General features: G+C 37.8%; 1 protein-coding gene across 12 annotated transcripts in view; it reads right to left on the bottom strand.

Annotated features, from left to right (window-relative positions):
- Positions 1-24,537, bottom strand: part of ppfia4 (PTPRF interacting protein alpha 4) — a 122,115-nt gene that overhangs the window by 71,641 nt on the left and 25,937 nt on the right. The window contains exon 1 of one of the 12 annotated variants that reach the window (XM_069190313.1): positions 453-687. The exons of the other annotated variants lie outside the window; for them this stretch is intronic. Within the exon in view, the coding sequence (XP_069046414.1) occupies positions 453-518 (66 nt within the window). The 5' untranslated portion in view covers positions 519-687. Of the gene's footprint in view, positions 1-452; positions 688-24,537 lie in introns of those variants that run through there. 12 annotated transcript variants of the gene reach the window in all.

The following is a 24,537-nucleotide window of genomic DNA, read 5'->3' as shown; positions in this document are numbered from 1 at the left end:
TAAGCACTAAAAATCCTCATAAATTACTTCACATTACATCACATTAAAATGTAACAGTAAAAAACTCTGAAAGTATGATGGAACTCTGGATATGTATCCAACAATGTAAGAATGCTATCAATAGCACAGAAGTTATTGCATTGCATAGCAATGAAAGCAGCTTGTAAAACTAATTTTTAGTCTCACCTTTAAAAGTTATTTTCATTTAACAATTTCCTAAAATTAAATTCAGTCAGGTTAAATCAAGAGCAAGATATTAAATAAATCAACAGTACATTTCTATTGTAAATATATATTTTGGTTTTATTTCACACAAATATGCTTTTGGAAGTTATCAAACAGTTTGCAAATCACTCAAGGGAAAGCAAAGTTATTGCAACAGAATGTGCAGTGCCACAAAACAAGCCAGATAAAGCATCTCAAGTCCTTAGGATTAAAACAGGACTTCCTACCTGATACATGTATGTGTTAAAGTGGATCCCATTCTGCAGTTGGATTTTCACAGAGGTAGGGTTCATGTCGAAAAAATCATATCCGAGCTCCTGATCCCTGAGCTCTCTCAGCACCGAAAGCACAGAAGGAATAAAGCACTACCCTCTGCCTCTAAATCCTTGATGGATGACAGTAAGCCACAGAATAAATTAAATTTCTCAGAGCTGAGTGCCATCCAGCCAGCAACAAACTCTGTCCTCAGATACAGCCTCTCTGTTCATAGCGTGGGCTGACTCCCAGCACAGTTAGCCAGAGATGAAGAAACAGAGCAGACGAGAAAGAGAGAGAGAAGGGGGAAAAGGATTCTCTTACTGAGACTGCAAATGAATCTCAAAAACAGTAGCTCAAGGGATGGTGGGCATGAAGAGCAATAGGGAGACTCTTAAGAGAAAACTTTGATATGGGAATGACCTGTTCTAACATCCCAGGGCACTGTGGAATTTTTAGGGATCATTGAACTATTCCGGGATACGCAATCCCATAGAGAAACAACAGTGAGTTCAATCCACAGTCTTCAGTTTCAGAAATCCTTGGCACCTTTATTTCAAATGTCAAGATAAAGTTATCAAGCAGGGTCAGCAGTGTGGCATCTAATGTTAATACTCTCCAGCTTAATTAGTATTTTTTCTTACTTCTTCCCAGTGCTAGCATTCACGTATTTTCCAGCTTTTAAAAACCTGCTGGGGATTAAAAGTGATAATTTTGTGCTGACACAATAAAGGAAACCTGAAGAAAGCATTCTTCTCTTTTTCAGAACCAGTCAGATATCATTCTCTTTATGGATGAGTAAGTAAATGTGGAGATAGAATAGCATGGTTATGCAGAGTTACTGTACATATTTCTGAACCACTGACCAAAAGCTAGAAGGATGAGTCACTCACCTTAAAGCTGAAACAGGTGTACAAGATACATGTGTTTGGGATATTTCTGCATTCTGACCTGTTTTAGCCTTGCTCCAATAACAAGTTGCTCTCTCTTTTTCAAAAGCCATATAAGTAACACTTTACCAAAATAGCACAAGATAGCTAATGCTCTCTGCCAGCCTCCTCTTCACATTTACCTATAAATAGAGAAGAGCTCAAGAATTTGCAATACAAATATAAAACTTGTGATTTTGCAGGTTTTAAAAAGGAAACAGACCAGCTGCATAAATGTTAAGGGCTTTAAAAGTCCATATAATGTTGTGTAGGACCATAGCGCATGTACATGTATAACACTACAACAAATGTTACATTTTGAAACATGTTACAGGGGAAATTGCCACTTTTCTTCTTATGCAATAAAACTTGAGAAATTTAATATGGATGCTGTAGTGGAGCTGCAGTCTGCGTTTGTAAGTCAGCCTTACTGCAGGATTCAGATAATGGCCAGGGACATGAAGGAGACAAAATGGGAAGCAAACCTCTGCCCACAGCACTGCAAACAAAACTGTTACCGCTCATGAAGACATTTAACCCTGCTACCTGCATTGTATTGATTTTGCATCTCTCAGACATTCCTCTACCACCCCAGCAAAGGATATTTAAAATGTGTTTTCACCTCACCTTAAAATAATTTGCCTAAGTAATGTACAATAAGATTTTTGTAACCTTGGATCTACCACAGGTGTCCTGTGGTTCACTAAACTAATCCATAGAAATGCCAATGATATACCCTGAGTAATGTTTCCAAAGGATTTTGCTACAGTATATGATGGTCATCTAAAAAACTTGCAGAAGGCCTGCTACTGTATATTCCCCAAGAAGATGGGGCTCTTGAACACTGTTATCTCCAGAGACACATCACGAAATCAAGATAAAACTACAAAGAACTTGAGACAAAAACGGAACACATCGTGCAATTGGTGAAGAACACATGGATGCTAATATTTGTTTTAGCTCATTCCAAAGTAACAGTCTTTTTACCTCAGAATTTTGGATTCATATTGCTTTGGAATCAGATAAGCTTTTTTAAATGCTCCAGCCAAGTAATAATAATAATAATAATAATTGCTTACACTTATATAGCGCTTTTCTGGACACTCCACTCAAAGCGCTTTACAGGTAATGGGGTCTCCCCTCCACCACCACCAATGTGCAGCATCCACCTGGATGATGTGACGGCAACCATGGTGCGCCAGAACGCTCACCACACATCAGCTATTAGTGGGAAGGAGAGCAGAGAGTAATGAAGCCAATTCATAGATGGGGATTATTAGGAGGCCATGATTGGTTAGGGCCAATGGGAAATTTGGCCAGGCCCCACTAACACCTCTTCTAGCAGCAACCTTAGTTTTTCCCAGGAGGTCTCTATCCAGGTACTGACCAGGCTCACACCTGCTTAGCTTCAGTGGGTTGCCAGTTGTGAGTTGCAGGGTGATATGGCTGCTGGCCATATCAAGTGTACTAGCTAAAGAGAAAACTGCATCCTTCATTGAACTGCATGCTTGACAACCCTTATGCTCAGCACAGCACATTCGTGTCACATTTTTCTGTCCCAGAGTTTTTCCACACCCACATGTTCACTATCCCAGTTTTTCTATACTGGTTGGCCACACATTTTTGTGCTTTCCATGCATTTAGGACTGGACATTTCTGCATTTCAATTTGCACTATGTTAAATACTTGGCCCCGATGCTTCTTTTTTATATATTTATTATTTTATGTGCCTTTAAAGGTCAGACAGTCTGTTGATATGGTGGAACGAAGGCAGCTCCACTGGAGACGTTTGGTTAATCCCTGACTTATTGACCCGCTGTGAGTGTCACAACTGCTCACTCTGACTTGGAAAACCTCTCAGGTGTCTGCCATGGGGCTGCAAACTCACTCTGTCAGGCAGTGCGTCTCTTCCATGAAATGGCATGTTCTACCTTATTACTTTCAAAACCTCTTGCTTCTGCTTGTGCTGTTTCCTTTGCCACACATGTGCCTTGTTTAACTCCCCTATTTGAACTAAACACAAACAAGTGCTTATCTGCTTAGCATTACTGAACACAGGCCAGGGGAAGAGAGGTACTGAGGAGTGTCCTTGGCATACAGTATATACGGCATATATGTGCAACATGCAAGCCAGCAGTTGTACGTTATGGGGAGTGCTACAGATTCCAGAGTAAATGAATTAAATTGTAGGGATGATTTGTCTGGTCTCTTTATTTGTGAGCATATTAGATGGGCTCCAAGTGCACATATAGCTCATCCACTTCTGATGCTCTTAGAATAGGCAAAAGTGCCCACATCAGCAAAGGCATAAACAGCACAAGTATATCTTCATGTAATACAAGCATTTAAATGCCTAAGAAATTGTAATACAGTACATTTACAAGACAATGATGCATGGTATTAATATGATGTAACCAAGCTCTTGGAAAAAATTTCCCTTGCTTTCCTATGGTTTTCCAGACTGTATAATGGTTTACCACACATTCGTTCTTTACCACATTTTTACCATGATCTCACTATATTTTACACTGATACTTGGCATAGCTTGCTGCAGTATAAGTACACTGTATGAGAAAACATATAAACATATACGATAAACATGTAAGGGATAGAGAACTCTTTGCATTGTTTAAATAATACAAAGTTTTTGATAAACATTCTCAGAAAAAAAATAAATCTGAAATTGCTGGCAGTAAGTTTTCAAGGTACCTCATTAAATTAAATAAAGAAGTATCCTACAGTGACAAACAAAAAGAACAGAACTGTTTTAGTCTTGAACAGAGGAGACTATGGGGGGACTTGAAAAAAGTTTTCAAAATCCTTAAAGGCATTGACAAAGTCTATGCCATTGTCTTTGTCAAAACCAAGAGTGAAACCATAGGACTTGTGAAAATTTCCTCATTGGAATCACAACTAAAGCTGAATACAGGAGCCATTTTTTATAAAAGAGATTGTACAGAACAACTGACCCAGCCATGTTGTTGAAGCTGCTACAGTACATTGACTTCTTTCAACAAATGGCTGGACGAGATCCTCAGGTTAATTACTGTAGCTACTAACAACCAACCAAACGTGCCTTTAACCTTACTTTTAGCAGCAGTTTCAATGACTCTGTTTTTTAGAAGAGGTAACAATTGTAGAAAGGATTCAATAATATTTTCCTGTAACAGCTCAGTGTTTCTGATTATAACGGATGGGCTCTTTTTGATTCTCCTCTAGCATAAGAAGAAGGCATTTTAGATTTAGCACTGGTGCAGAATTGAGTTTTTTTGCTTCACGTTCAAGTACATCATTTCATATGTTTGGTTGATGATGAGAATAATATTAGTAGTACTAACCATGAAACAAACAAGGACACAATGACTATAACAGTTACAGATAATTCCAGATGTACTTTTTATTTTGCCAAATAAAATATTTGCACTTCATACAAAAAATTACCAAATGAGTACAGCTTTAAAGAAACTTATAGAGATATTAACTAGGATGTCAAGAGCATCAATTGTGTTGTTTTTTTTACAGAATTCCTTTAAAGACCCAAATATTTTGATGCATCCTATCAGTGTCACTTGAAGCAAAGCCTGAAAAAACATTTAGCAGAGATGCATGGCTCTAAAATGAAAAGAGAAATCTATTATTTTCTTAAAACATCCAAAACAAAATAACATAGTATAATTAAAACATATTATATTAAATAATTACATCAAATTACAACAAAATCTGGTTTATATGACGTGCCATATATATGTGCTAATATAACTTTTGGGGTTATGTGGATATGGATATGTATCAGAGTTATGGGTCACATCCAATATGATTTACTTTATATTTTGGATCTCCTGAAAGTGTGCAGTCATTCTCAAATGCCTGTAACTAACTGCAGAGTTCAGACCACTTGGTTACATTAATCACAACACTACATTAAAGATTATTCTGCACATAATGAAAGAACAAGACAAAGACAAAATGGTGAAAAATGCATACACAGAAACTGAACAGCAGGTTTGCTTTAGCTACTGTACCTGTTGTATTTTATTGATTCACAGAGAACCGTACTTAATACAGGATGTCACATTATCGGCTTATGGGTGTATGTACCCAGAAATTGGAAACATACCTAACCATAAGTAACTGATTGGACCAAAACTGATGCTACATTTACAGTCTGTTCACAATGTTGGAAGAAAGATTTTTTTGCTGCTGCTGAAAAGATGTTTGTTGTCTCATCACAGCGTGATATGAAAGGCTGCACTGGTAATCCATGACATCATAAAGCCGCTCATATATAACACTGCAAGGAAGCATAAAATATTGTTTCAGCAGCAAAAAACATCCTCCTGTTTGCTTTCTAGTGACAGTAATTGTACTAAGCCATAGGTGCTAAAACATTTGTAATCAAACTAGGGCCCCTTGTGGCAGACTTGTGTAATTAACTCTTTTTCCCTTTTACAGTACACGGTATCTCCCAAGGAATCAACAATACTATTGCCTTTATTGTTTATTTTCTTGATGATTTCATTTAGCCTTTATCTTTATCCCAGGGTCCTTACAATGACAACAATTAAATACAATTTAAAAAGTAAAAAATGATGTGACATTAGGAGATCAGAAAAGGTTTAATTATTTAGAATACAACAAAAAATATAAATTATAAACCAGAAGTAGAGTAAGCAATGATGACAATAATAAAACTTTATTTGTATAACACCTCACATGCTAAGAGATGATTAAAGCAACCTGTATACAAAACAAATTAATATAATGAACAAATCAGCATCTAAAATGATGCATTATACTTCAGAAATAATAGAACAAGTTTCATATTACAGTAAATTTGAAGAGAAAGTATATTTTAGAAGATAACAAAAATCACATGTGTGTGAGGACGGCTCTCCAGTGCTGGAGACAGTTCATTTTAGAAAGCAAAAAACTAATGATAAAAAAACGTTTTGCTTGTATTTTCACATCCACACATTATTTCCAAAAACAGAATTTTTAACAAATTAATTACTCTGATTCTTAATAATTAAGGTTAATGTTACAGCCTGAACTCTTGCATCTTTACCAAAAGATTAGAAAAAAGACTATACAAGTCTATGAGATTGAACAATTTGTTCATATTACTGTAGGCCATGCTCACAAACACACTCTTCTGCCACCTGCAGAGGTCTAATTTCCTCTATCTGTGATCCATGGCTCCAGTCAATCTCCTGAAACTGTACCATGTTTTTTTCTGACTTGCAGCTAAAGAGCTACATTCAAGCCACCACTTCTATTTAATGCCTTGTGTGGTACCAATTGCTATGTTACAATGAGTGCAAAGACAAGGCATGTCCTTGCTAATTGCTTTCAAAGGAAACCATTTAACAGTAAAACAACATAAAGATGTTTTACACTTAAAAAGAAAGAGACACTTAAGCTCACAATTTTTTAAGGAATGTGGAACCATACACTATAGCTGTAATAGAGTACTATGGATTATGTGTGCTTGAAAATAGCGGTATACAGTATACATTGCAGTTCCTTATTTTAACACAAGGTTAGCCAGAAACCATGTTACCCAACTATCACAGAATAAATTCCCCCCAAAGGAAGCAGGCTAAACAAATGCAACAAAATGTTGAAAAAGAGAACAAAACTGAAATTCAAACATACAGTAGATACAGCTGTAGCGTGGACAATTTCACAGAGATGGGCAAACCCTTTCAGAAATGCAATTGTGTCTTCTGAAATGGACCCAGGTCTGAAGTGAGCATACATTATCATATGTGTTCGCGTGTCTCTTGCATAGAAGAACAAGCCTGATACTGGAGGGTCTATTTTTTCCAAGAATGTGTTTTATTAATAGCGAGTGACATTTGATTATTTCTCTGCAGACCATTTTTCCCCCTGGCAGCGGGAAACTGGATTAGCACATATCAGTGAGCTGAAATCTGGAATTAACGCCCACCCCCCCAGGTTTTTGAAGTGACCCTTAATCATGAGCCCCCCAGTCCTCACCCTGTAACCTCTACTTGCTTCATAGCCGCTCCAATAGGCACAGTTAACCATGCCCCATCTCACCCGTACCTCAAGTTTAAGAGAGACATTGCTGCTGCAAACCATTTAAAAACACAATGCTCTCTTCCAGTCCATTACCCTGTACAAAACTCATGGACACAGACACAACTATTGCATCATATTACGTTTTGTTCTTTTTCTTTATGTTCATATTCTGGGTCAATCCCCTAGCAGATTCATATAATAAATAAGAAGAAAAAGCCATCACAGCAATGACATTCTGAGAGTAAATGAACATGATACAGATTTAATTGCCCCTGCAGTTAATCTGCTCCCTTACATCCCTTTTTTGAAGTGTATTAAAACAGTAAATATGCTTGGTGAATGCCAGTGTGGTGTCCAATATAGAATACAATCATGAGTAAAAGAAACATTCATGTACTGTAGACACAGTAAGTTAAAAATAAATCAAACTAAGAAAAAGACGAGAAGAATTGCACAAATTGGAAGATTAATGCTAACATGATGTGCAAACTCCATGATATGAAAAGAACTGTAAAAGTAAGACAGATTGTGTGTACACCTATACTGTATGAAGCAGTAATGTAAAATATAACCTTTCTGTAATGTTAATTAAATGTAATATAATGGGGGTATTGTCACGAAACACACTCCCATGTGCATCTCCCGGCGTACACACCTGCACTCCCCGCTCTCACATATAAACCCCTTCACTCCTCGCTCACTGTTGAGATTGCCTTAAACCTTCTCTTGTGCGCTTTTCTTCATTTACTGTTTACTGGATCCTGACCCTGCTCTGCCTCCGACCTCGACTCCGTCTCTGCCTTGCGTCTCTGGATTTGTTTACCTCGCTGCCTCGACCTCTGGACTCCCGACCTAGCCTGGCTACTCCGACCTCGAACTTCGTCTCTCGTCCCTTGGAAGTCTGACCTGATTCCTATTGGCACCGTATAGGGTCCGAACCTCTACACCACTAGTCCTCATTCATTAGTGTGACAGAACACTGAGCCTAAAGATGGACCCAGCGGGCTCTAACTCATCTTCGGCACTGCTGGTGCAGCATTCTCGGGCTCTGGATCAGCTCAATACCACCATTCCCCCCTCTCTAGACCTCAACCTCGGCCACCTCCACCACTAGTCCTCATTCATTAGTGTGACAGGTATGTACTGTATTCCCCATTTACAGTACAGTGAATAAGTGCAATTAGACATTACATTACCATTCTGAGAATTAAAAAAACAGAGCAGTCCAGTGGTAGAGTAATTGAAGGATATTTCTGAGAGCTGAGAGATCACAAGTGCTGTCTCAGCAGACGAGTCTTGAGCCGGTGCTGAAAGGTCAGGGACCAAATGGGTCTAATTTCTGTGGACAGTTCATTTCACCACAAAGGCTCTGGAAGTGGGAGAGCAGAGAGGGGGGCAGAATGTCTGGGGAAGCAAGGTGAAGCAGAAAGAGCGAGAGGGGATTTAGGGAGAGACTAAAGTCAGGCAGGAGCAGAGTGGATGAGACAATGGTGGGTGAAAACCTAGCTTTTTGGAATAGGATGCGCTCAGCAGCTGAGGAGGGAATGGAGTTCTGGAGTAGCACGTAGAAAACAAGAGAAGACAGTGCCAGCAGCTGAGTTCGGGATGAGCTGGGAGTGATGGATACTGTTGAAAAGGGAGGCCAGCCAAGGGGAAGTTCCAATAGTCTAGACTGAAGACGGAAGACTAGGAGCTGTGTAGATCGGTTGATAAAGATTATGCAAAAGTTGCACATGAAGATGCAGCAGGACCATGCTGGAAAAGAAATGCATTGGCAGTAAGAGAGGTTCATGGCAGAGGAGATAGGAGACAGATCGGTCACGGAGTGAAGAGGACAGATGGAGAGGTCCTCAGCTTGATGGCTATGATACAAGAAGAGAGGCAACTTGAGTGTCAGAGGGAAGAATAGAGAGTAAGGTTTGGGCACCATCAGCACAAAAGTGAAAGCCATGGGAGACACCATGGTACAGAGAGAAAGCCACTGCATAGAGCTGGTACGTGAGAGCAGCAAGCACGGGAGAAGAGAGTGATCCAGTGTCAAAGCTGGGGAAGAGGACAAGAAGGATTAAGGCAGAAGAGGGAGGTGTGGAGACAATCAGCAACAGGAAGGAGTGCTGAGTCTGTCAAGTGTGCCGAGTAAAATCCAATCTGGAGACAGTCAAGCATGTCAGAGGGAATAGGAAGCTGGTACCTGCAGAGGTTCTAGTAGCTCAGAGTAGCAACGTTTAGGCTTTTACCAAATAGTTCTACTGGTGAGAGCAGGTAAGGAAGAGAAGAGCCGCCAGAACTGAAGAGAGGAAAGTTTCCAGAAAAGCCATGTTGGCTATAAAAGGAAAAAAACACTTTAAGAAAATAGCTACTAAAGGATCCTTACCTCTCAGATATTTATAGGAAGTGTGCATGTAGTTACAATTTGTAAAGAAAATCAATTGCATGCTCGGAGAGTTATTGATCCTTGTTAGTAATTACTACTGAATATAGCATAAATTAGGTAAATAATACTTACTTTGAGGCTGCCAATGCCAGCGTGTATCTTGACTTATCATACACTTGCACAGAAGTGACTTAAGAATGAAACTTCGCATGTGAAGAGGGGTTTCAATACTAAATGGTGTGCTAATTGATCTACCTGTTATGTAAAAATGATACATATAATTGGTGCATATATGAGGTCTAGGAATGGCCAGTGAGATTAACTCAAGAGTACTGCTGTGGAGATTATTTTTAGCATGTGTGGGGTGAAATGGGCTGCACAGGAGATACTGTAGCTGTGTGAATCTTAAAGGTAAGAATCCTTGCTTCTGCACTACACACCCACTGGCCAAAATATTAGGAACTTCCGATAATTAACATGTTGGCCCTCTACAAGAGTAAAGAAGACCTTGAACAGAAATGTGTCATGTGTGTCAAGCATGTTCCAAACTTTCTGAGGTATCAGAATCCATTTTTTTCTTGCAACCAACTTTCTTCACCTTAGTTGAGGTTATGATGAGGATAAAGACATAGAACTGCACCCAATGCAGCAAGATTAAAAATTGGAAGATTCTTATGGACATGGAGATTGAAGTCAGTCACAAGACAACTATTGCCTCACATTGTCTAATATTGATAATAATAATAATAATTCCTAATATTTTTACCAGTGACTGTGTATAATGTTCAAATTAAAATGTACATTGAAATGTACAAATGTACAGTACATTATGATTAAACACTAATTTGTCCCCATAATTCGGATTCATATACATAAAGGATAATTATATTGTTTTTCTGATATACAGTTTCACTTCAATCGCACTCAGAAGGTGTCGCAGGAACAGCGCTTTCGATCTGTAGTATTCAGATGCTGCCATCTGGGAGTTGATCGATTCCAGAAAGGCACGTCACAGGAAACAAAACAAGCAAGTGTAGCTCCCTTTGTGCTGGCATCACTTCTTCCACAGCAAACACACACAAACGCGACAGGAGAGCTTCTGAAACGGCATGAGTCATCCAACAGGCTGGAGCTGCAGCAAATTGCTCAGCCCAGTGAGAGATTTACCAGGCAAAATACTAATACTTCTGTGAAAGAGCAACGTATGTTGGACTCAACACAAATAAGTCTGAAACAATTGTTCCATATTTTTCCTTTGCTGTTTTTTTTTATTTGCATCTCTAATCATTCTTCCCCTTTCATAAATCTCTACATCTCTCACAAATTCATTATTGTTTTTTTACAGAAATTGGTGTTTGCAGGCCATTCTCTTGTTCGCACTGCAGTCCAGCATAGCTGGAGAGGCTGCCAGCCCTAGTGATAACACCCACCCAGGCTTACAACCCTTACATTAAATCACAGACTTTTTAATTCAGGCCCTGACATGGAATCCTGGATTGCTGTTGGTTTTTACTATTCTAAATGATTGGAGAGTGCATAAAGACATGTAAATGCTGTCGCGCACATGCAGATTAAAACTTTACATAGAACTTTACATTTCCTCCTGAAAGTTCCCAGCCAACTATAAAATTCGTGATTTTACTTTTACTAAAAACCTTTTGTTTTATTGTAATAAGGTGGCTAACTAGGTGACTAGGTGACATTACCGCTGCAGTTTTCCCTTTCACACTGAGATTTCAGGAAAAAGAAACTGGATTTTACATTGACCTACTAGATCAGTTACAGTACACCCCTAGATACACTAACAGATTCTAATCTGTATCATCTCCAAGTTTTACTCATTAATTTTTATGGAAATACATTGAGTTATTATCTTTAATGTTCTGTTATACTGTAAGAACCTTAACCTTATTTCTTCTGTTGCCTTCTAAGTACAAATCCACCTACTGTATAACTTAGTCGAAGATTGCCTTTTTGGTAGTGGATTAAAATGTGAACTTTAATCGAGTATGCTAAATAAATGAGAAAAAAACATTAATGTATACCAATTTCAGGACTCTTGACTGTAAGGCATCTGAAATGTCATCTCCCTAGAATACTCCAGCTTGCAGATCTGCTCTCTGTGCCGCAGTAAAGACATACAAGGAGGATGACTTAAGTGTGATATTTAAAGCAGCTGCATTCTTTTCTGGTGCAGGGCTTACAGGGCGTCAGAAGGAATGATCAGCCGAGGAACAACATTTGAAACGTGCCCAGCAGTTAAACCCACTCGGCCCTCGTTCTTTTATAGCCCGGAGTCCGGAGAAGAGCATCATCAGCTGAAACCGCAGTGCAGGCGAGCCAATGCCCACGGATTTGGCTCGAGCAGAAGCAGGCGGCACAATGTAGGATCGCATGTCCCAGCCCTGACAGGTGACAGGATCTTGCAGAGCTGTGTCCTTCCAGCACTGACCACAGAGTCATGCAAAGGGGCTGAGCGAAGTCCTGTGTAAGATATTATAGACAGCCCCCGAAAATGTATTTTTTGAAAGCGTTTATTGATATATATATACATTTTAATTTATTATTGATCCATTCCTTTGGCTGTGTCTACGACTTGGGAGATACTTGCTGATATAATTTTGCTTATAATAATGGAATGAAATTATATATATATAAAATGAAAGAAAGAAGACATCAACAAATAAATGCATATTACCCACATCCGTGATTCTGAAAATGTCACGTGCTTGCTATTCCCATATTCTGCAAATTACTTGAATGAAGTATCAAAATAAATAATTATTGCATAACCCCAGAACGTTTCAGGGGAAAATCCTACTATCTTCCCCTGTCGAGGAACTTTACTGTATCCATTCCAAAACAACAGATTGTTCACAGTTTTGATTTGCACTCAATAGTATTCTCCCTTTCCTGCCCCTTATTTATCTCAGGCACTGCCCAGGGGGATTTTAACAGGAGGGAGTCAAGATGCCACCTGCTACCTTGGCAAGGCCCCCGCAGTCCAATCAGCAGTGCTGGCGGCTGCAAGACTTGTGCTGTACTGGGCAGGTGGTTGGCAGTTAACTGTGGAACAGCTCAGGAGTGCCCCAGCAATACCAATGAGGTTTTATTGGCTTTAAAGGATGCTCTAACCCTGCTGCGCATCACCATTACTTGTGCATTATCTTTTCTCAAGCAATGGCATAAACACATTCTGACCTGCTAGTCTTACATTCTTTGTCTGAGTACAATATACAACAGCAGACAAACCTTTCCTCGCCAGCACAGTCCTATGGAAAACTAGCAGAAGAGGTTGAACCTGTAGTTTACTCCTACATTCCATGACCCACATCACAATTTGAAATGGAAAAAAAAAAAGAAAACTTTCTACAATATATGTTCCACATGCTGACCAAGCCATTCTTGAGGTCTGCAAAGGCCCAACATGATATCTCACTGGGGTTCCTAATATTTTGGCTACAAAGAACAACTACATGCAGCAATTGTGTATAGTGAATATTATTTTTTTGTTAGCCATTTTGTGCTGACTCCTAAGGGAGACTTATTTGCCTGTAGTTCCATCCTGTTCAATCCTGTGTTATTCAAGTTAATTAACCTTCCACCAAAAAATATTTTTGCATACTAAACGTGGAGTTAAAATAGCATGGTACAATAATATTATACTTCAGGGGTAACACTGGTACCCTTTATTTTCTATGAGTCTTTTCAGGAACTTTTTTCCTACTAGTCTTGTTAAATATGTTAATTAGCCAGGCAAATTAGGAAGCTAAGAAGAAACTGGAACTGAGTGTCAATGAGGATAAAAGTAATTGGGCATTGTAGGAAAAAAATGACCAGGAAGATATTGATGATATCCTACATTTTGAAAAAAAGGAATTAGTAGTAATTAAATTCCAATCAGGTCTGTCAGTAACTGCCTCAGAGTTCTATTAGCAAATTCTCTATCACATGGTCTAAATAATTATTGTAATGAAAAACTAAAGATGAGAGGTTTACATGATATTTTTAATAAATTGAACTGATTTTTTATCCCACAACAGGCACTTCTACATAAAATAACACAATATAAATTTCAGTTTAAAAAACAAGGGAAAAGTTATATTTAAAGAAAAAAAATCTTAAGCTTTTAAAATGTACAATGTATATAATATACAATGTATATTAAACATCTTAAGCTTTTATAATAGAAATGTATATAATATACTTTTACAAGTATGTTATATACATTTTAAAATGTTCTAATCATTATACCTAAAAATCCTTCAAGAATATCTTTTAAAATGCTCTTACAGCTTATAACATAAAAATGTGTCACTAATAACATTCAGAAACGAGAATAATTTGTGCAGATGTAAAATCTCTCTTCACAGTCAGTTGTGAGCACAGGTTTCCATGTAATTTGCAGAATATGGGTTTAGCAAGCGCATGACATTTTCAGAATCACAGATGTGAGTAATATGTATTTATTTGTTGATGTCTTTTTTCTTTCATTTTATTACATATATAATTTCATTCCATTATTATAAGCAAAATTGTATCAGCAACAATTACTGTGTACATACAGATGTATTTGTGTGATACTAGCTAGGGAGATAGAACAATATTGTTCTATCTCATCACTGTAATCCCTAGATATTCTAATATTTCTGAATCCGTGACCAAATAATTGTATCTTCTTTTATAATGTACTGAAGATGTTGATGAGGAAGTCATCAAGTCTGATAGCAGCCAAATGAGTCCTCATTTTACTACTAAAGTCATACAGATGATTAAGATGTATGTTGCAAGACATATCATATCAGGTTAGGGTATATTCTTATTAAATATGTTGTTTCTCTCGATATAGACAGTTGTTTTTTTCTTGAATGCTCTACCATATGGGCCACCTGTCCACCATTTACACAGCCGTTAACAAACCTATTTAACTTTGTGTAGTCCCAGAAGCTGCAGTCCCAGAAGGACATTATCCACAAATTTGGGCTTTCCAACTTACAGTATAGTTTCTATTGCATCGGAGGTGCCACCTCTAATTCTACCCTCTGCGTTCTGCGCCTAATTCATTCTTCCAGTGTACCTCAGAGGTGTTCTAAGTATTGTACAGTGTGATCATTAGAAGAGACATCTGCTCATCTTCAGGGTAATGGCTTTTAGATCAGACATCAGGTTTTCCCTCTCCATGTGCGTCACTGATCAGTCAGAATTTTTTGGCCACGTGACCTAGCTTCCACTCCAGCATGTCTCACAACTCCACTTACACATCCTATTCCCCGCAGTGGGCCACAAGAAATCCACAGTCCATCTGATGATCATGTGGCTGTAAGGCTAAACCCAACACCCTCCCATGAAGCAGTGCTGTCAGCACTGATCCATGTGTCAAGCTGACAGACAGCGGATCGTATTACTACACCTATGCACTACCATACTAGTGGGGAGAGACATGGCCCATTTCTACACTCTTACTACAGTATGTAATATAATAATATAGTAATACTATACTAATTACCAATATAGTATTCTCCTACTGGCATTGCCTCAAAAACACCATGATCAAAAATAAACCTGTCCAAAACATTCTACCCAGGAAAGACATTGTTTCCACTCCAGTCTTCTGTTTTTACAAAACCTCAGATATGGTTTCCAGTCTTCCACTAGAGGCTCAGAACCAGCACACTTTACTAGAGATGGGATATACAGCTTTAGCAATACTGGATACAAAAGAGTCCCAAATCCAACCAGAGCAGAAAAAGCCTTCCATCCGTAATTCAAATGTTATATTTTGTATAGTTCCTTTCAAGAAATGTACCCTCCACAAATTGCCGTAAAACAATGATCTTGTATAACATGTTAATTTTATTATATCTTTAATAAAATATGTAAAAAACAATTAAGATATAACAGAAAATGCCCACATATACTGAACATATACAAAAAATAAAATGTAGATAACCAACACAAAATGTGCCATTTTCAATACTTTACAAACTTCCAAATATCCATTTCTTCCTTTGGGGAGTTAGGCTTCTAGCAGTTTTACGTACATATAAGGCCCAATGAAATAGGAAGGATAAGGTAGGAAAGGTAAGGATACAATATCACAAGGATAATAGTCTATGGTTCAAGAAGAAAAGGTGATCTACTGTATATAATGACTGTAGCACATCACTGAGTTTGGCTGCAATTGCCTCTTAGCCTAGAGTAGGAAGGAAACTAATTAAATGCTCTGCTAAGTCATTTGGAATGTTAAACAGATCATAAATGCCTTTAAACCACTTAAAATAAAATACTTTCAAAAGGTGTTAATTGATTTGTGTAACCTCATGGCTGTTTCATGTACATTTTTCAATATTAATGACTCAAAACTAATATGCTCTTTAAAGTAGTGATTTTATTGAGAGCACATTGCAACAACAATTGTTGTGCTCCAATTTCCTAGAGGTTGTTAGATCTAGTTGTGTGAGATTTTGAAACTACAGCACAGCAGAGTTAGAAGTTCCTCACTGATCTGTGGTTCTACAAAAATACTATCTGAATTGAATATAACAAAATAAGAAAATAAAGATTTATAGGGTCAACAGTTCTAAGTCACTTCAATTCCAAATGTTCCAACAACAAAACAAAATGATAAACAAATCAGTCTGTGTCTAAAACAAGCCTGCTAGGACTATTATCAGGAAGTGGGAAGATTTCTGTTTCATTCAAAGCACACGGTTGACACTAAAGATATGTACTGAACATATGTACTGAAGTGGTCTTCCAAGAGTGCTGTTTTTGAGGAAGGTCACATTTGGCTGTCAGGGCTGGAGATGAGCACGACCTCTGGGAACAGTGATAACTGACACCCACCTCCAAGGGCAAAAGGGAGGAAGGAACTCAACACTTCCGACAATCTCGCTGTGGCTGCCTCCCGTCCTGGCTGTTGCCGTGGAGACGGAATTCACAGTCTCACAGGGCGCTGGCGGCAAGCCGAGGAGAACAGTTTTAAAATTAAACGTGCAACAGGCATGCCACAGCAACCAGATCCTGAGCACCTGCATGTGGGTGTTTCCAGGAGACAACCCTTAATGTTTATACAGACCTGCAAGATCTTTGTTTCTTAATGATCACAAGTCCCTGTATGACAAACTGTAGAACTGTCTTCTACAGTGTTTTTGTTTTGATTAATCAACAAATTGTAAATTAAACTAGAAATCAATTAGGAATTCTACCCCTTTTTGTGGACCAGCGAAGAACATTTTCATAACAAACACATTTTCACATGCAAAAGGAACTACAGTATGATGCATGCCACAACAAAGAGCATTACTGTAAAATGACAACAGATTCTAAATATTTGAATTACTGTCCATGAATTTGTTATTCAAACATTAAGTTATTTTAAACAAACCATGAAATATTACACTAAAGCAGCCCACAGGTCTTTTGGCACACTATTTAATTCTTCTGTGAATTGCTATTTTTTATCTAGTCCTACACATTACATATCATTAGAAGCTCTATTTGTGCATGTCTTCACATTCCAGTGTTCAAATCATTCAGACAGCAAATATTGTACAGCGATTTCTGGAATTTGTTTAGCTGATAAACCCACAGTATCCCAATTAAGAGGTTCCCTTCCTGGCACAACTGTAGACAATTGCTATCAGCTGCATACAATAAAAACCAATTAAGGGAACAATAGGGATTACTGTTATGTGGTAAAGAACATTTGTCACGGGGATCTATCATCTGCAGAAATGCATTCATTGTAAATCTAAAAACTGGAGGGATACTGCAATGAGCCTCAGGTCAGTTGTTCAGGGAGAGGGTAAAAAAAAAATAAACCAGCCAAATCACGACACATCTTCCACAGACAGGAACTTTTAAGGAAGCTTCATCTGAGCAATTTTTACAAATTTCTCAACAAGAGTGTGTATGTACTGTAACTTGAGATGGACAGATTGTCAAATTGGTCAAATATCTGATTAATTCCTGCTCTAATCTGGAGCTCCTTGTCTTGATGCACTTTATTAACAGGAATCAGTGTTAATTAAACTGAAAGAGGGTAGAATCCACCACACAACACCGACAAGGATTGATGTAGTTTGTTTCATTCGAACTCCATGATGTATTGCAAAATTCAGCAGGACAGGACGAATGATACACCTCAGTGTGGGAAGGCAATCTGTCAAACAGAAAGCAGGAAGGTGTTCAAAATTAAATACATAAAATAAATCAATAATGGTGACATGTTTAACATTGCGGCTCTAATGACACTGAAATTACCATAGAAAACAAAGCAAATCTGTACAATCAAAAAGGGTTCTTCAGGATATGTTATTTAATATCTTCAGTATCTGGGGAAACTGACTCATCTTTCAAACATTACTCATTAAGAGGTGTGAGTAATTTTAGACCTACAGTACTTATACAGTACATATTTGTCAATTATCTCTACATATGTAAGTATGGCTTCCAAAATCAATCATTAGCACTGACAACAACTCATTAGAATCATTAAGAACCAATCCCTTTGTCTTACTTTCTATGTAAAATATAAAATAAAAATATTAGTATTTTGTATCTTGTTTTGACAGAGTGGTAATGATTATTGCCACATTGGCAAGAAAACAGCTTCTTGATAGAATGGCTTAATATGTATTGTAATGTGAGCATTTTTTATTATTCACTTATGTATTTAGAGTTTAATATTGCATTGTATCATGTTTGTAGAAATAGGGCCTTTAGCAAATACTAGAAGCCAAACACCTTGTAAATATCTCCTTAAGTCATATTAATCTTCTGCTGGCTGCCATGGAAACAGTTTGGTGTTGCCGGGATCAGAGCTCAGTCTATTTTTAAAAGAAATGTGTGTGGTTTGTTTCTTCTTTTTTTGCTATCTTATGGCTATCTTATTTTAGGAGCAATGTTAGATCTTTTAAGAAGGCTTTATGTGGTTCTATGATGAATGCTAACAATTTCTATTGCTGAGTAATTTTGACTTAATTGTCTCTTATCCCTGGAGGTACAGTATCTGGAAAGGGTATTGAGGTTTGCATTTTATTACACAGAATTTAAGATTTTGTGATGAGGTGGGTTATACATCAGTACTGCACAGTCCTTAATGAGCATAACAGTTTCCTAATGAGCTTCAGAGCAGTGCACACTGCCAATTTGGTTCCTCCTCTCATTATTATACAATCAATTAAGGAAAACAGTCTTACAGCTGTTATTGCAGGAATCAAACATATACAATGGTTAAAAAATAAACTCATCATCTTTCTTTATTTTAATGAATATGATTAGTTTGTTAATATCTTCTCAGATGAGAGAATGAACAAATCCTGAGTTTCAGGGACATTGATGAAAGTAATTTCAGAATTTCTATTACTTTATCTATTAATATCCTAGTTACACTACTGTTTATTGTTTCAATGTTGGGCCTTGATATGACACCTGTGGCTCAATGTTAAGAAAATCTTGTATGCACTCTAAAGACGCCACTTTTTTAATTTAAAGTGTCGAAGAATTTTCTAAGTTTAAGGTTTCTACAAATTATTTTTCAGAATTTACTTCTTTTAAATCATCCAAATGGCTAATAATCAAAATGAACTGCTTGCAATTACATTATCATTTTAATACTAAAGTGTCCCAAAGTGTTTCACATATATAGTACAGGATATAGTATATTTATGCAGTACAGGAGTGACTTAATCTGTCACTACAGAGATGCATCCCTCAGAGTGGCATGCACCATGCATTTATGTACTACACAGCAGACTTGGTGGAGGAGTGAGAATTTCCTTCACCAATTAAATTAAGGGGGAATTCAGGGAGGCCAGATTGTGTAATTCCAAAGTGGAATTTAGCCAGGACACTGTGGTTAACATCCCTGCTATTACAGTGTCATCGGCTCTTTAAGGATCACTTTGCCAGGACCTCAGTACAGCATCTCCTCCTACAGTATAGCACAGAGTCCCCTATCATCATGCTATACATGGGAACTGGTTTCCAAGTTGTGGTCCAGAACGAAGAGTGCCATCCGCTAACTGCCGACACTTCCAGCACCAGCCTGATTTTACTCCCCTCCCAGTACTGACCAGGCTCAGCCTTTCTTCTGAGATTTACCAAGATCAGGCTGCTGTGTAAACTGTGCACATAACCTCTCAACACATGCATATGAACCTCTCATCAGGCCTGTCTCAGGCTACCCAATTTGATTTGTGTAATAACGTGGCACACATTTTTGGGAATTAAAAGCAGAGAATGGTACTGTATTTCCATTGCTTAAAATAAGAAATAAAATCTTCTTGTTGTTAAAGGGACAAAACGTCTAGGTCTTGCAGTCCAACAACACATTATTGCATTGCACTCTAATTATTGAAATGGAAGTGAATCGCTGGATGACCTTCACTCAGAGTTAGAGTGGGGCTGTGTGCTCTAGGTCTCAGGAAAAATGACCCCTGGGCCAGAAGTCATCATGCTGTATGGTTATAAAGGGAAAGCCATCCCAGGCTCCTCAAGCTCAGGAATGAAGAGCATGCAGCTGTTGACCAGACTGCACGTCTTTGCAGTCTCTGTTGGACTGGCAAGGGCCAGTAATGTCATTAAGGTTTGCAGAAGGAGCTCAATTGCCGCAGTGTATCTGTTAACAGGAAAGAGTAGTGTGGAGGCGGTGGTCTGCTGTGTTTGGCGCCGGAGAAAATGTGAGCTGTTAAAAGTAAAGATCAAAGAAAGTTTTGGGGGCACGTTTTGAAATGTGACAGATGAAGTCAGTATGAGGACAATTCAAAACGTTTACACATATCAAAGGTTACCAATGCATGGTAAAATTCTGGCCAAAGCAGTTGAAGCAGGAAGGGGTGGAAAAGCCTGATCTAAACGAATGTTCACCTCTGGTCTGAGGGGCTGATATGCTGTAGATTTCACAAGTCCTGTTTTAATAAGTAACTGATTAAAACTTGAAAAACAGTTGACTCAACATCTTTCCCAAGTTATTAGTTCATTAAAATAATACAGATGAGAGGTGAAATGAGAACCGGAGGACCTTGCAGCCTTGAGGACTAGTGCTGGCGATCTAAGAATTAAACCACAAAAAGACCATTCAGATTTATCATTAACAACCTTTATTAGGGTAATCTCTTTTACCCAGCAGGTGCAGAAGAACCATACAGATATGAATCATCATGCAGCACAGCAACACAGAAAGAGAGAAGCATTTTATCACTGATAATAATCCTCAGAGAAGGTCGCTCTCAACACAGAGAAGAGAGCACTCCTTGAATTCTCACAAAAGAATAAGACGCCTCTAGCACTCTCCAGTAGTTTATGAGAAAATGTATTTCCTGTTCCACCTTCTAAATGACTAAAAGCCTGAATGCTGCCCAACCACAGACAGATTACTTGTTTTTGACATATGTCACCTACAGTACCATACCCAAAGGTGTCCTATATGCTAAACACCTTGAACCAATTAAACACATCTACTTTGAAAGATCATTATGACTTAACCCTACTACAAGAGAGATTCAAGTCTATTACGGCTCTATGTTTGTAATGTTAAATGCTCCAATCAACCAGAGCTGCTTAGCCTCATGATGTCTCAACTCCCTGCTTTCCTTTAAAAGAAATGCTCAGCAAAGCAGAGAGCCAGGAGATTTCAGACTCCATCTGATTCCTTCTAATTTTGTTTTACATTCCTACAGTAATACAAAATGTACTGAACCTGGCAAACACTAACAGCTGGTACAGAAGTCTTTTACTAGTTCAATTTCCATATTACCAGAGTAAGACATCTGTCTCAAATCCCACACCAGCACACAATTCATTATGTCTATATATACTGTAAAACACATAACCACTTATTCTGTAACTTAACAATATGCAAACATTTTAATTGCTTTTTAAAAAGTGGTACTGTTTTATGTATTGCAGTTTCCCACACCAAATCACATATCACATACTGTAATCCCTACATTACAGACTGTGAAAAATCTATAGCTTAATGTTCTTTGATATTTTTAATAAATACACAGACTGCTTCACTTTGTCCAACATTCTTCTCAAGTAGTCAGGACAGCTAGAATTATTAATGGCACCGATTATTTGAATCTTCTTGAGTTTAAATGAGTTTTTAATAAATATTGTTTTGCTTTCTGCAAATATGCCATCATAATGCAATGCCTCTGAATGAATGGCAAAACAGTTAGAAAGCACACCGACAATTGCAATCATAATAGATTTCATGATTAATTGTAGGGTATACTGGTTAGGTTTTTTCAGTTCTATTAAAGTTTGCCAAAATTTCTTTAGATACACAGAAACAAATCAAATTTTCTAATATAGTACAGTATCTGTGCTCTTTCATGGCTTAGCTGATTCATATTACAATTTATAATTACAAAACACTTTTATAGTTATGATATTATTATGAATATCTTGAAACACTAGGACAGCCTTTTCTTTCCTCTGGAACCAAACCAGATTCTGGAGTCACTTAACAGTATTACCACATGCATCCAGCAATTCCATCAAAACCAAAGAGCTCTGTCCAGCTACAGGTGCACTTTTTACAGCTTTTAACATAATTTAAAGTGATAACAGAGCAATGGCACACTGGGAAGGTGAGAATCCAGTACCTACATCTAGTTTAGTATCAAGGCAACAGAAAAAATACAAAAGGCATGTTAGACATTTTATATTACTAGGTTCTGTGGCAGTGTGACAGAGTTACAAATCTAAAAAGAAACACAGCTTCTACATACTGGCAAGCTTCTGCTGTCCGAGAGAATTTTCGAAGATTTTAACGGTCTTTACATCATAAAAATGTCTTATTTCATTTCCCCAAGGCTGCATTTCTAGTCAAAGCACAGAGATATGGCCAGCGGAGCTCACACGTGCCACCAGAGTGCTACTGTATATCTGCGCTGTGCCTCTCAAACCATTAGAAATTAAGCTTAGGAAAAAAAAAGTCTGATTAGAATTAATGTTTTGACCAGTGTTTTTTATAATTAATTTTACTGTCATTTTCATTGCCTGGTCTCTCTTCTGTGATTGAGCTTCCAACTAAAGCCTGAGAGCAATGGGCCATTCCCTATCCAGTGAAGTGTAAGTTTTGGTAATCTCCTTCCTAGTGTTCATTGTACATCTCTCCTTCCTCTCTATCCTAAACTCCTTTCCCCAGTTTCTTGACTTATTCCACTTTTCCAGGGATGGGAGTTGTTCCATCACTTGACCTGGTTAAATCCAAATATCTCAAATTGCTTACATGTTCAGTGCAAAGGGACCTGAAACAGCTTTAGAGAATTCTTTAATTTCCTAAAAGGCTTCACTCGGTGGAATTTATTATTAGTCTTTAGAAACAAAGTTGTGTTTTCATCAGCAAACTTAAAGGTTGTCCTCTATGAAATCTGTAAAAGGACACACTGCTCCCCATTAGCTGGAGTCATCGTCTTTCCACATAGCCAGTATCATTTGTATTATACCAAACAGTAAAGGACTGATGAGACGTGATTGAGGTTCTAGCATGTTGTTTATTGACAATGAAAAACAAGACAAAGAATGTTTGCTTAGACCTTGAGTATTATTGTTTTCAATTGTTCGTAGTCTATTTTTCCGGTTTTGTTTTGTTCCGTTTTAAAAATAAACTGGTCTTGTGCAAGAATTTTTAAGTGGAGTGCCACAAGGAACTGTACTAGTACTGTTGCTCTTCCTAATTTATATCAGTTTTCCAGATTCTGGTACAATTAGTATACTAATACTACTAGATTATTAATACTACTACAAATAATAAAGGTATAATTCAAGTTTGCAGATGACCTCAAAAAGGAGATGTAGCAAATGCTATACAAGCAGCAAATGGAATTAAACTTTTCAATGATGAAAACACCTGTCAAAAGACATTAATACAGACAAGTGCAGAATATTACATGCAGGTAGCAACAACTATTAATACAAAATGGGAAATAGTGAGCTTGAAGAGGCAATATAAGAAAAAAAAAACTTAGGGGTTAATGTTGCGACATGCATTTATATCTTGAAAATGGGTAGAAAACAATAATAAGGTCAAATAAATATTAGGTGATGTAATTAATTGGAATTTAAATGAAGGAGTTAGCCTATATTCAGGGAATATTCTACACCGACAAGCTGAAAGTTCTGAACATTTTTTATTAGTTTGAATAGAGTAGAATGGCATGGGACATGATATAATATTCAAAATACTAAAGTCATTGACAAAGTCAACCCAGTGGATTAGTCAACCCGGTGGAACCACAGGACACATCCATGAGAGCACTTTTAAAACTGAGAACTGCAGGCACTTCTTTACACAAAGAGTTGTAGGAGTATGGAACAGAATACCTAGTTATGTTGTTGAAGCTGACATTCTGGTTTCTTTTAAGAAACAGTTAGATGAGATCCTTGGAACAATTAACTACTAAACCCCAAACCTGCTGGATGGGCACTTAGGAAATTAAAAGGGGAAAGCATGTTGTCCATGCTCTGGGCTCCTTGAAGAAATGTCAGAATAGAACTGAATTACCCAATAAGCAAGATAGACAGAAAAGCTTCCACTCATTTGCACCTTTAATATGTTCTTATACAGTATGGTGGCACAAGCATTCTTGCCTCGCAGGGCTGGGATCCAGGGTTCAATTCCAGATCTGGGGTGGATATCTATCCCCTTGGAGTTTGTATATTCTCCCCATGTTCCCGTGCATTTCCTCTGGG

This window comes from Lepisosteus oculatus, chromosome 5, assembly GCF_040954835.1.
Source record: "Lepisosteus oculatus isolate fLepOcu1 chromosome 5, fLepOcu1.hap2, whole genome shotgun sequence".
Lineage (NCBI taxonomy): Eukaryota > Metazoa > Chordata > Actinopteri > Semionotiformes > Lepisosteidae > Lepisosteus > Lepisosteus oculatus.
The sequence above is the reverse complement of the archived record's forward strand: the minus strand, read 5'-3'. Positions and strand labels throughout refer to the sequence as shown.